The following is a 13,949-nucleotide window of genomic DNA, read 5'->3' on the forward strand; positions in this document are numbered from 1 at the left end:
CCCAACCCCCAAATACTACCCTGATAACTTGTGCATGTCTGAACTGATTTTAGGGGGTTTTTTCCTTCTTAATCCAAATATGTGAGCTTCTCAAACCAGTTATGTACTTTGAGAACTGACATTTTTAGTGAACTTTCAGTGATCTTTTGGGACACTCATAAAAACAACTTTTAGCCCTAGCTGGTGCAGCTCAGTGGATTGAGCACCGGCCTACAGACTAAAAGGTTACTGGTTCGATTCCTGGTCAGGGCACAGGCCTGGGTTGTGGGCCAGGTCCCCGGTTGGGGTGTGCAACAGGTAACCAATCATACATTGTGTTTCTCTCCCTTTCTCCATCCCTTCCCTTCTCTCTCAAAATAAATAAATAAAATCTTTTGTTTTTTAAATCCAACTTTTAAAAATCCAGGATAATCACAGAGATGGTTACGTCGTTCTCATTGGCTCCCTCATAGTAGCCCCATGGTAGCTACTTAGGCTACTTGTGCATGTCATTGTTTGCTTCTGCTTTGCTGGGAATTATCAGTTGGGTTTGGGGCAGCAGTGTTTGTTTAGGGCTTGGGGATAGAATTTTTACTGCTTTGATAAAATGAGGTGTATTATAATGATAACCCTTTATTAGGTAATCCTTTCTTAGAGAATACCATCGTGTCATTTAAATTACAACAACAAATAATTTTTTAAAGTCAGTAGAAATTAGCTTAATTCAGCAGTTTCAAAATGAGATCCAACATCCTTGGTGAGTCCCTGGGAACCTATCAAGGGGTCCATGATGTCAAAATCACTCTTTAGATAATGCTAAAATGCTATTTGCCTTTTAGACTCTCATTCTCTCACAAATGTATGGTGGAGTTTTCAAAGAGGTTACCTGACATCTGATGATATCTTTGCTCTCTTGGGTAGTGGAACGTGTATTTGCATATTCTTATATTTTAATTTTTTCTGAGTTTTAATTTCTTACAAGGTAAATATCAGTAAATAGAACCCATATAAATGAAAGTTATTTGGGGATCTCATAACATGAAGACAGTAAAAGTTGTTTATTTTAATGGCTCAAGATTGTCAAGAACCCAAATTCTTTCCATCATTCCCTGTTCTATCCTGTGCATATCGGCTTATTCTCAGGCTGGCTCACTTCACTGTCACAGATGGCCACTGCAGTTCTCGGCATCACACGGTGACCTAGAAAATCCATTCATCTGTCGATGAACACTTTGGTTGTTCCATATCTCGGCTACTGTAAAAAATGCTACAGTGAACATAGAGGGGCATATGTCTTTTAAAATTAGTGTTTTCAGCCCTGGCTGGTGTAGCTCAGTGGATTGAGCGTGGGCCTATGAACCACACGATCGCAGTTCAATTCCCAGTCAGGGCACATGCCTGGGTTGCAGGCCAGTTCCCAGCAGGGGACACACGAGAGGCAACCATACATTGATATTTCTCTCCCTCCCTCTAAAGATAAATAAAAATTCTTAAAAAAATAAATAAAATAAAATAAGTGTTTTCATGCTCTTCTAGAAATAGCCACGAGAGGGATTGCTGGATCTATGATAGTTCTATCCTTAAATTTTTGAGGAAGCTCCATACTGTTTTCCATAATGGCTACACCAATATACAATCCAATCAACAATATACAAGGATTCCTTTTTCCCACATCATCCCCAGCACTTGTTATTTCTTACAGTATTATGTTAATCCCTTTTGCAGCATACATAAAATTCCTAGGTTAAGAATATTTTTCTTCTAAGGGTCTTTTTTTTGTGGTTTAGAAAGATCAAAAGTATTTGAATGGGTGCAGTGTTACATATTTTTATTTTTTAACTTCTTGCAAATTAGTTGAGGGAACTAATTTTAAAGCCTGTATGTGTTTGCGAAGTAATAAATGGTTAGTATAAATGCAGTGGTTTTTCACTAGCAGTTGGACTGTGATTTTAGAGCATCACTTTTAGTTATAGAGTTTTAGAAAGTATCTGTCTCATCTCATTTTTGACATAAACAGAGAAAAATCATCTAATAGCAAAATAGTAATGCAGAATTTCATGGTCTGATGAAAATGGAGACACAGGTAGAAACACTTCATTTCCTTGCACAACCAAAAGGATAACAACCAGTTTAAAAACAGCCAGAACTGCCAAAAAATTAAACTCCATGGAAGTCCAACAACCAAGGAGTTAAAGAAGAAACTTTCATCCAGACTGGTAGGAGGGGCAGAGATGGGCAGCTGGGATGGAGAGGATGCAAGGCAAGGTGGCAGCTAGTAGACAGGATTTCCCACATTTGCATGTGGATAAACAGGGAGGAACAGCTGGGGAGCAAGACAAACTGCACAACCCAGGATTCCAGCACAGGGGAATAAAGCCTCAAAACCTGTGCCTGTAAAAACCTGTGAAGATTGTAGCAGTGGGAGAAGCACCCAGTCTCACAGGAGAGCTGTTGGAGAGATTCACAGCATCCTAGAACATACACAAGCCACCCACCTGAGATCAGCACCTGAAAGGTCATAATCCACTTGTGGGAAGTGATGGAAAGTGGGGGGAGAGCTGAGAAGCTAGCAAGTAGCATTGTTTTCTTTTTTGACGCCTCCCTGACATACAGCACCACAACCCAGCAAAATGGGTTGTCCCTCTCTGAGGAGTACCTAAGGCTCTGGCCCTTGCAACATAACAAAGAAAGTGCACCAAGACAAAGAAATATGGCCAAAATGAAACAACAGATCAAAACTCCAGAAAAAGAACTAAGTGCCAAGGAGATAGCCAACCTATCAGATGCAGAGTTCAAAACACTGTTAAATCAGGATGCTCACAAAAACAATTGAGTTCGCTGACAAAAATAATTGAGTTCAGTCACAAAACGGAGGAAGAAATGACTATACAAAGTAAAATAAACGGAAATACACGGAGAACCAATAGTGAAGGGAAGGAAGCTGGGACTCAAATCAAGATTTAGAACAAAAGGACGAAGTAAACATCCAACCAGAATAGAACAAAGAAACAAGAAGTCAGAAAAAATGAGGAGAGGCGTAGGGCAAGTTGTCTGGCACAACTTTAAATGTTCCAACATCCAAATCATAGGGGTGCCAGTATGAGAAGAGAAAGACCAAGAAATTGAAAACTTCTTTGGAAATATGATGAAGGAAAATTTCCCCAGTCTGGGGAAGGAACTAGACGTGCAAGTCCAGGAAGCCCAGACAGTCCCAAAGAAGTTGGATCCAAGAAGAAACACACCAAGACACATCATAATTAAGTTACCCAAGATTAAAGATAAGGAGAGAATCTTAAAAGCAATAAGAGAAAAAGAGAGTTCCTTACAAAGGACTGTCAGCTGATTTCCTTACCTTACAGGCAATTTGATGGGAACTTCTTTGTAGGTAACTATCTCCTTTTCTCTTGCTGCTTCTAAGATTCTCTCCTTATTTTCAATCTTGGGTAATGTAATTATGATGTGCCTTGGTGTGTGCTTCTTTGGGTCCAACTTCTTTGGGGCTCTCTGAGCTTCCTGGACTTCCTGGAAGTCTGTTTCCTTTACCAGATTGGGGGAGTTCTCCATTATTTTTTCAAATAAGTTTTCAATTTGTTGCTCTTCCTCTTCTCCTTCTGGTACCCCTATAATTCAAATGTTGGAACATTTAAAGATGTTTTAGAGGTTCCTAAGCCTCTCCTCATTTTTTTGAATTCTTGTTTCTTCATTCTTTTCTGGTTGGATGTTTCTTCCTTCTGGTTCACACCGTTGATTTGTCTCGGTTTCCTTCCCATCACTATTGGTTCCCTGTACATTTCCCTTTATTTCATTTGGCATAGCCTTCATTTTTTCATCTAATATGTGACCATACTCAACCAATTCTGTGAGCATCCTGATTACCAGTGTTTTTGAACTGTGCATCTGATAGGTTGACTATCTCTTTGTCGCTTAGTTGTATTTTTTCTGGAACTTCGATCTGTTTTTTTTTTTTTTCATTTGGACCTTTTTTGGGGGGGGGTCTGGCATGCCTGTCACCCCTGTGGCATGCCAGGGGTGAAGCCTTAGATATTCACCATGGCGCAGTAACCCTTGTCACTGCATTGTTATGCTGTACGTGGGGAAGGAGGTCTGAGAGGGAACGATGGTGCTTGCTCCATTCTCTGCCAGATTTCAGTCTCTTCCCCTGCTACCCACAAGCAAAGTGGGCCCTTCTGGTGCTGATTCTTGGGTGGGTAGGTGAATGGGTGGGTGGGTTTGTGTGTGTTCTAGGACCATGTGGGTCTCTCCAACAAATTTTTCTGTGAGGCTGGGAGTTTCTCCTGCTGCTGCCCCAACTCCCACAGGTATTTTCAATCAGAGATTTGAGGCTTTATTTCCCTGCACTGGAACCCTGGGTTGTGTGATCTGTCTCACTACCCAGTTGTTCCTCCTGGTTTGTCTGTGTGCGAATGTGGGACCTCCTGCTCCACCAGCCACTGCCTCACAGGTCCTCCAGCTGCCACCTTGCCACATGTCCTTTCCACCTGGCTGCCAATCTCTGCCCCTCCTACCAGTCTGAATGAATGTTTCTTCTTTAACTCCTTGATTGTTGGACTTCCATACAGTTTGATTTTCTGTCAGTTCTGGTTGTTTTTTGTTTTTAAATTGTTGTTGTCCTTCTTTTGGTTGTGTGAGGAGGCACAGGGTGTCCACCTACGCCTCCATCTTGGCCGGAAGTCCTGCCTCGTGTGTGGTTTTAAAAGTGGTGGAATAATATTTGGCGAACAGAGAAGAGAGGCAGCAAATTTGAAAGATGATTTTACACTTACAAGGCAATAATATGACACAGTATTTGACAGCATGGGCCCTGAAGTGAGATCACATCATGTCAAGTCCTGGTTCTTTCACTTGTTCGAAAACAGTCTGAACTTCTCTGTGCTTCCATTTCTTCTCAGATCGTGGGAGTAGTAATATGTAGCTCATAGGGTTTGATGGCATGAGCTAATACATGTGAACATACTAAATGCTCAAAAATGCCACTTTTAATGAAATAACAGGATATCAGCAGAACAGGCATTCTCCTGAGGTATTAGCACAGAGCCTGAATGACCATAATGAAAGCTATATAATGAGTGTTTTTAGTATGTGGGAGGTTGAAAAAAGAATCTTGGGGGTACTAAAATGAAAATTTTAAACTAGCAAGTAATCTGCAAATACTCAAGTAGTGGTATCATTGCATTCTTTGGGGTGTTATTTGGAATCTCAGGTTAGAGAGATGAGAGAAGGTTAAAAGTTAATTTCTCTTTGATTTTCTTTGATGCTGTATTGATTGAAAAAATACTCCCTTATGTAGAGGTCTCTCTCTCTTTCTCTCTCCCTCTCTCTCAGGCAGGGTCACTGCTACAGTTGAACACCTATTCTGGTAACCCTTAAAATAGAAGAAATCAGCCAGAAATAGTGTGTAAATCACTGTAAAGGGAGGCGTGGTAATAAGAGCTGAGAGCCACCCTGTAGCCCCTTGTTCGTATGTCCGAACTGCATCCAGTGGGCAGTGTCTCAAGAAGCAGGAGATGGAGAAGAGCTCTTCCAGTCCTAACTGGCAATGCTGAGGAGCGCGCTTCTTCAGTCAGCCCATTTTCCCGTCTGTACAGCCCAGGTGTGGCCCCTTCTGTTTTGTTAACACTGGGTCACAGCAACTGCTTGAAGCAGCTGGCAAATAGTTCTTACTCAAGAATAATTTGTTGAATAAATGAATGAATGCAATAAAATCCCTCTTTCTCTTAGAGAAAAATACATACTCCTTTGTCCTCCTTTGCTATTTCAAGATTGCTATGGTGGTTTTTTATTGTGTGATTTAATGAGGACAAGGAAATATATTCCAAGAGAAGGATGTGGAGCCTATATTATCAGGAGAAAAAAATCATTTGGTATTATTTTGCTAACCTCTTATTGTGGGGTTGTGGTTAAAACTGATTATAGCTCTCAACACCAAAATTGGTTTTTTTTTAATTTAATTTATTTATCTTTAGAGAGGAAGGGAAGGAGAGAAGGATAGAAATATCAATGTATGGTTGCTTCTTGTGCGTCCCCTGCTGGGAACTGGCCTGCAACCCAGGCATGTGCCCTGACTGGGAATCGAACCGCGATCCTGTGGTTCGCAGGCCCGAGCTCAGTCCACTGAGCTATACCAGCCAGGGCCAAAATTGGTTTTATATTAAATGTTTTATCATAGGAGCTGAGCTCTGTAAAGCAATGTATCGGATAGAGTAAATAAGTGAATTTACATTTCTCTCATTGTAACCCAGTGAGATCGATCTTTAATTTACGTAATTTAAATGCAGATTCATAAGTTATAACAGTGGCCACCTATTCCTGCTACATTGAGAATGTATTCATATTGTTTATTTTATTGATTTCATGGGTTTCCACAACAAACAAATAGGGTTAAAAGTTTTAAGCCTCTTACAATTGTTGAATATAAATTTAAATACTTCAGGTAAAGTATAGCCATTAAAAAATTATTTTCAGAATAACTAAAAAGAGAAGTAATAATTAACAATCATTACACCCCAAAGCAACTGTGATTTAGAGTTTTTCTTCCCAGGGAACTAGTGGTCGTGGCCCAGTAGAGTTAAAACATCTTCAGTCTCGCCCAGGCTGGGTCTTTCAGTTAGTTGGAGCATCTTCCCATATACCAAGAGGTTGCAGGTTTGATTTCTGGTCAGGGCACCTACCTAGGTTACAGGTTCAGTCCCTGATTGGGGTGTGTATGGGAGGCAACAGATTGATGTTTCTGTCTCTCTCTTCCCCTCTCCCCTGCCTCCCTTCCTCCCTTCCTTTCTTTCTAAAATCAATAAACAAACCCTCAGGTGAGGACTAAAAAATACCTTAGGTATGTGCTAGCACTTCCACTTTTGTACTCAGGGTCAAGTCAGTCATCTCCCATCCAGCTCTCAACTGAGAAGCACATTGGGTTGTGAAAACTAAGTCAGGTGAGGCAGTTGATAAGTTGCTCATTCCCTGGAAGGCCTGTGCTGCATGGAGGTACGGGAGGAGGCTGTGCAGCAGGGCTGGGTCCACAGAGAGCGTCCCTGCAGTGGTGGGAGCACCCAGGTGCTGTCCCAGATGCCGTGCCCGGTGCTCAGTCCACCCCAGCCAGTTGGTCATCTCCAGAAGAGCACTGGAAGCTTTCCCCAAGACTCCAGTTTGGAGTCTTCTGAGTGCTTTTTTGTGGGTTCAGAGTAAAATCAAACATTATTTTCTTGTTTCGTAGTCTTACAGATTAAGAATTCTGATGACTTTGTTGATGGACATTGTTTTTTTTTTGAAATGTAGAAGGGGTATTTGGGGATTTCCCATATGTGAAGGTATTTTTTTAATTGTTGTTCAAGTACAGTTTTCTGTCTTATACCTCCAGCCCAGCCCACCCCCCCAGAGCTCCCCACCTCCCTCCCATCCACACCCCCGCCTTAGTTTTTGTCCATATGTCTTCCACACTTGTTCCTGTGAATCCTTCCCCTTTTCCCCTGAAATTCCCTCCCCTCTCCCCTCTGGTCCCTGTCAGCCTGTTCTCTATTTCAGTGTCTTTGGTCATATTTTGCTTGCTTGTTTGTTTTGTTGTTTAGCTTCCTGTTAAAGGTGAAATCATACGGTATTTGTCTTTCACCTCCTGGCTTATTTCACTCAGTATAATGCTTTCCAGTTCCATCCATGCTATTGCAAAGGGTAGGAGCTCCTTCTTTCTTTCTGCTGCATAGAATTCCATTGTGTAAATGTACCATAGCTTTTTGATCCATTCATTTACTGATGGGCATCTAGGTCGCTTCAGTTCTTGGCTATTGTAAATTGTGCTGCTGTGAACATTGGTGTGCATAGATTCTTTTGGATTGGTGTTTCAGGGTTCTTAGGATATACTCCTAACAGTGGAATTGCTGGGTCAAAAGGCATATTCATTTTTAGTTTTCTTAGAAAATTCCATAGTGCTTTCCATAGTGGTTGTACCAGTCTGCAATCCCACCAACAGTGAACTAGGGTCCCCTTTTCCCCACAGCCTCTCCAACATTTGTTGTTTGTTGCTTTATGATGGCCATTCTGACTGATGTAAAGTGGTATCTCATTGTTGTTTTAATTTGCATCTCTCTGATAGCTAGCAATATTGAGCATCTTTTCATGTGTCTCTGGATCCTCTGTATGTCCTCCTTGGAGGAGGAGAAGTGTCTATTCAAGTCCTTTGCCCATTTTTTAATTGGATTGCTTGTCTTCTTAGAGTGGAGTCGTGTAAGTTCTTTGTATATTTTGGAGATTAAACCTTTGTCTGAGGTATCATTGGCAAATATGTTTTCCCAAATAGGTGCTTCTCTTTGTATCTTGATACTGTTTTCCTTAGCCATGCAGAAGCTTTTAATTTTGATGAGATCCCATTTGTTTATTCTTTCTTTTATGTCCCTTGCTCTAGGGGACATATCAGTAAAAATGTTGCTGCGTGACATATCTGAGATTTTTCCTGCCAGTGTTCTCTTCTAGGATTTTAATGGTGTCACAGCTTATATTTAAATCTTTTATCCACCTTGAATTTATTTTGGTGTATGGTGTGAGTTGATGCTCAAGTTTCATTTTTTTGCATGTAGCTGTCCAGTTCTCCCAACACCATTTGTTGAGGAGGCTATTTTTACTCCATTTTATGTTACTGCCCCCTTTGTTGAATATTAATTGACTGTAGAGAGTTGGGTTTAACTCTGGGCTCTCTGTTCTATTCCATTGGTCTATGTGCCTGTTTTTATGCCAGTACCAGGCTGTTTTGATTACAGTGCCTTTGTAATATAGTTTAGTATCAGATATTGTGATCCCTCCTACTTTGTTCTTCTTTCTCAAAATTGCAGCTGCTATTCGGGGTCGTTTATGGTTTCATATAAATTTCTAAAGTGTTTTTTCTATGTGAAATATGCCATTGGTACTTTGATAGGTATTGCATTGAATCTATAAATTGCTTTGGGCAGTATGGACATTTTGATGATGTTAATTCTTCCAATCCATGAACACGGTATATGTTTCCTTTTGTTTATGTCTTCCTTGATTTCTTTCTTCAATATTGTGTAGTTTTCTGTATATAGGTCTTTTACTTCCTTAGTTAGGTTCATTCCCAGATATTTTATTTTTGTTTTTGCTATATCAAATGGGATTTTTTTCTTGATTTCAGCTTCTGCTGTTTCATTGTTAGTATACAAAAATGCCTTTGATTTCTGGATATTGACTTTGTATCCCGCTGTTTTGCCAAATTCATTTATTACATCGAGCAGTTTTTGGGTAGAGTCTATAGGATTTTCCTTGTACACTATCATTTCATCTGTAGACAATGACAGTTTTGTTTCCTCCTTTCCAGTTTGGATGCCTTTTATTTCCTTTTCTTGTCTGATCACTGTGGCTAAAACTTCCAATACTATATTGAATGAAGGTATTTTTTTTTAATTTGGATATCTTGACTAAATTCAGCATGTTTTTTTCTCATTTATTTTGTAAATATATTTATGGGCCATTTTAGTTGGCCTATAGCCATATGAGAGATATAAGTTACTAGGCCATTACTCTGATGGCCTATAATTTTTCAGGATATGTTCAAGCTTTGGTAGAGTTTATTTTTCTTTAGTTCTCCAGCAGACTTCATTGGACTTTGCCTTTAATCTTGCAGCACCCACAGATCCAGAAGAAATCTCAGTACATCAAGTATCTTTGTTGTGATGATGTGAGGACCCTGCACCAGTGGGTCAATGGTATACGCATCGCCAAGGTACGTGTTCTTTGGGTTTGATAGCAGAATAATGAGGTAGTTAATGATAAGGTTTTGATTGTCACAACAGTTACTCTGGTTGTTTTGTGTTCATGATTTTGCCAATGTCTAGTTTTCTCAGGCCTATGTTTTAATTTTAAATGTCTTTTTTTCTTTGGTCATATGCGTAAACTTTTAACAGTTGGTATTTATGGAGTAATACTGCTGGCAAAAGCTTGTGTAACATCAAAGTGATTATTTTGGCTTTGGAGTGCTATGTCATTCTCATATAGCAGAGTTTGAAAATTAAGTTGCCTTGAGGTAGGGGAAGGATGGATAAGCAGAGTACAGGATTTTTAGGGCAGTGAAAATATTCATAATCTGTATGATACTATAATGGTAGATACATGTCATTATTCATGTGTCCACATCCATAGAATACGTACCACCAAGAGTGAACTGACAATAAACTTCGAGCTTTGAGTAATGCTGACATGTTACTGTAGGTTCACTGACTGTAACGACAGATTTTCCTACCACTCCGGTGGGTGATGCTGGTCACCGAGGAAGCTGTGCATGTTTGCAAGCTGGTAGTGTCTCTGGACCTTCCTCCTAATTCTGCTGTGAACCTAACACTGCTCTATAAAAAAAAAAGTCTTAAAAAACATATTTTAAAGTACATCTTAAAGGTGAATGTACAAAATACTTGAAGAAATACTTATGCCAAGAAGTAGAAATAAAATTTCATTATAGCTATAAAATCAAAGGGGCTTGAGGAATAACTGGAAAAAATCTTTATATTGATAATGAACCAAATCAAGTATTAACTTCTTGCTGCCTTTGTAAAAATGGGGAAAAATAAGGGTAGATTATAATTTACTGGTGTTAAAAAATACCTTTTGAAGGATTGTGGGTATTAATTTTAATACAAACTATGAATCAGTAAACAGAAAGGTATCAGTCACCCTTTCCTACCTTACCCATCGGTGTCATGCCCTGTAAGGCTCAGATGTTATCATTTACTGTCTTCTGTTTAGTATGGGAAGCAGCTCTATGTGAACTATCAAGAAGCCTTGAAGAGGACAGAGTCTGCTTATGATTGGACTTCCTTATCCAGCTCCAGCATTAAGTCAGGATCCAGTTCTTCCAGCATCCCAGGTAGTTTGAAGTGCCCAAAGCACTGTTTACTAGCAATATGAAAGTGTCTCTATAGGCTGCTAGTAGACCTGGTTACTTCAGCACGATTCTTAAAAATCAGAGCCATCCCTAATTTCTAAATTATATTCAATAGGTATATGAGCTTTTTTTATTGCTAGAGGGCACAGAATCTTGGGCAATCTAATATACCCATCTCTGACAGAGTGACTGGATAGAACTAACTTTAACACTTAAGCCTCCCCCACATGTCAAGGCATTAGACTAGGTGCTTCTGCATGACTCTCCTGTGGGACTTGGAGTCCAGTGAAGTGACCTTCCTGGTTCCCTCACTTTGGGGGTCAAATTACACCCTATCCTCAGCCATTCCCTGCTCCCTTAAAGGCTTGTCCTCATGCCTTGCCCAGGAGGCCAGGATCAACAGAGCAGCGGCTGCCTTGTGATGCCTGAATCTCTAGGAAATACACTTCTCACTTGGGGGGCAGATTCTGAGTACTGTTCACCGCTGGGAAAAGGCTGCAGTCATCATGTGTATATCCAGATTCATAAGTGAGAGCTCTGTGGGATGACCCGGAGCAGTGATATGTAAAAAGGTTGAGTCTTAATGTAATGAAGACACAATTGAAAAAAATTCACTGCTTTATTGATGGTTCATTAATTTTTTATTTGCTATGAGTTCTTCCAAGACAGATTATCAGAATACCAATATGTATGTGAACCTCTCATTGTAATTATCAGTCTCTCATGGTGAACTGTTTTAAAAGGATCAAGATTTCCTATTAGCTCCTAAGGCAAGGGAAGTTTTCTAGTGGAATATACAGGCTGTGCTTTATATGAAATGAGTAAAGGTAACTTGTTGCTGTTCTGTATAGCACTTAGTTTTTGTAAAAGATCTACCTGAACATATATAGTCATACTGTCAGAACACTGACTTGTGTGATCCTGTTTTTGAAAATTTATTTTGAACAGAGTCTCAGTCGAACCACTCGAATCAGTCTGACAGCGGAGTGTCTGACACCCAGCCGGCAGGGCACGTCCGCTCCCAGAGCGTTGTGAGCTCCATCTTCTCCGAAGCCTGGAAACGAGGCACGCAGTTGGAGGAGTCCAGCAAGGTAACACGCTTGTGATCGTTGCTAGAGAGAAATCTGGGGTACTCCGTGGGGCTAGCTCATTGCATTTTTATTCCTTTATTAGGGATCTTTCTTGGCTGTATTTCTTTAGTCTTTGACTTCTCCTCAGAAATGAGTATTTGTGAATGTGCTGTAGTGACCTAAGATCTCAAAAAGCAAGCAAACATACAAAAAAACTCTGGCAGTTTAACTCTTTTTTGGTGGCTCCGATTTTTAAGAAGTAACAGTTTTCTTCCTTCCCCCTTCATCAGTTTGGATGGAGCAACACCATGTAGTGCCAGTGCTTGAATTCTGTCCCAGAAAAGCTGCTGGTGGCTGATTATTTCTTTACTTGTTATTAATTTATTTAGACTCCTTCCTTTATCTTTTCTTGTATGCCTTTTGGTATTTCTCTGAGCATCAATGAGTTTTTTCAAATTAAGGCATATATGGAAGGTTACATTCAAATTTATCCCCTTAAAGTTTTGGATCCCTGAGCCTTGCTTAGTAGCTTCTTCAGTGACACTGAGGACAAGTATAATTATTGCCGGACTATTTAGAAACGTGGAGCGGTTCTTTAGACAGTTGGAAACACCGTATCGAATGGCCTCTGGCGTTCTGCGTGCGGAGGAGCACGTCCCAGCTGCACTCACCCTCTCAGGAGGTGAGAGCCCGCCCATCCCTGAGGGCCCTGTGGCACGTCTGACCTGACCATTTTGTTTTTACTTAGCAACCATTTTTATTTTTTTTATTCCTTGGTCTTAATCACTTATGCAAGTATATTCCTCAATGGGAATTAAGTGGATATTTTTCCTTACTTAATTACTTGATTTGCATATCCGGTTAACTGGCCCTCAGGAGGGTGGAGGAAGTGTTAGTAACCCAATGTGGGGGTCTCTTAGAAGTAAATACTTGAAAATTGGTTCTGATGACCTGCATTCTCAAAACACTGAAAGTTTGCTGAACTCCCTTAGCAGAGGCTAGAGCTTTAAGAAATAATTCTCTCCTTTTCCCTACGTAATTTGGGTGGAGCAACCCCCTTATCTGGTACTAATAACTCAATGTACGTGGTAGAGAAGCAGGTTGACACAGTTCAGACAGGTGAAGAAAAGCCTTTACCTTACTGGACTTTTAATGGTGTTTTCCACGTGCATTTTAAATGAAAGGCCAAGGGAAGCAGAGGTTTGAGTGCCCTGGTGGAACACAGTAGTCCCTCTGCAGTTTCAGAAAGAGCGGGAGCCCTGCCTCGCAGCAACGGCTGCGTCTGAGTCTTGACCCCTGCGTGTTTCTTCTGTTGCCTCAGTCTCGGGTGCCAAATGAGAAGGCCAGCGCAGCTAAGGTCTGCACCCCTGCAGCACCCAAGACAGGGTCAAGTTAAGGTCAGGGGCTGTTCTGTGGAAACACATTAACCTGGGTGACTCCTGTAACCAAGTCTTGCAGACTAATGCTTTTACTTTGATGTGCAGTTTTTAAAGAAACATTCTAGTGTCTTAACGAGCATTAGAATTCAGCCCTGTAATGAGTCTTCCAGTTCACTAACCTAAGTTCTCCATGCTAATTAGATGTCATTCATAATTGGAAACAAATGGTTTTATCTTGGATCCTCATAGGATGTTCAAAAGGCCTGAAAGATGCACCCTACTTTACTAAGCAAAGGGTTCTTCTTTGCTCTCTTCAAACGTACGCGAACCACATTCATGCATGAGTTACTGTTCCATGCAGTGCATGCCCAGGTGTGGTGGTCTGGGCAGTGCTGAGAGGTGCTCAGCGGGTTGTTGGCAAACTCCAGCTCCCCTTTCTGGATGTGTTCCTTTTACCCCACCTAGACTTCTCAAGTTTCCTCTCGCTTTCTTTTGGCTTTTTCTGTATGATATTATGACCTTTTCCTTTAATGTTTATGAAGCATTTTTTATGTATTTCTAGTAAAACAAATTTTAAAGAATGCCTCCTCTTCACCTGCATTGCTGGACTTCTGTGCATGTTGGATG

The 13,949-nt window shown here is 40.6% G+C and overlaps 1 protein-coding gene across 5 annotated transcripts in view; it reads left to right on the plus strand.

The window, feature by feature from the left end:
• Window positions 1–13,949, plus strand: part of RAPH1 (Ras association (RalGDS/AF-6) and pleckstrin homology domains 1) — an 84,792-nt gene that overhangs the window by 62,866 nt on the left and 7,977 nt on the right. For all 5 annotated transcript variants that reach the window (XM_037043532.1, XM_037043530.1, XM_037043533.1 and 2 more), the window contains 3 exons: window positions 9,620–9,718; window positions 10,735–10,855; window positions 11,822–11,964. In XM_037043532.1, coding sequence (XP_036899427.1) covers window positions 9,620–9,718; window positions 10,735–10,855; window positions 11,822–11,964 — 363 coding nt within the window. The remainder of the gene's footprint in view (window positions 1–9,619; window positions 9,719–10,734; window positions 10,856–11,821; window positions 11,965–13,949) is intronic.

The sequence above is a fragment of the Sturnira hondurensis genome, unplaced genomic scaffold (genome assembly GCF_014824575.4).
Source record: "Sturnira hondurensis isolate 20B ecotype Veracruz unplaced genomic scaffold, ASM1482457v3 Scaffold0004136, whole genome shotgun sequence".
Taxonomy (NCBI): domain Eukaryota; kingdom Metazoa; phylum Chordata; class Mammalia; order Chiroptera; family Phyllostomidae; genus Sturnira; species Sturnira hondurensis.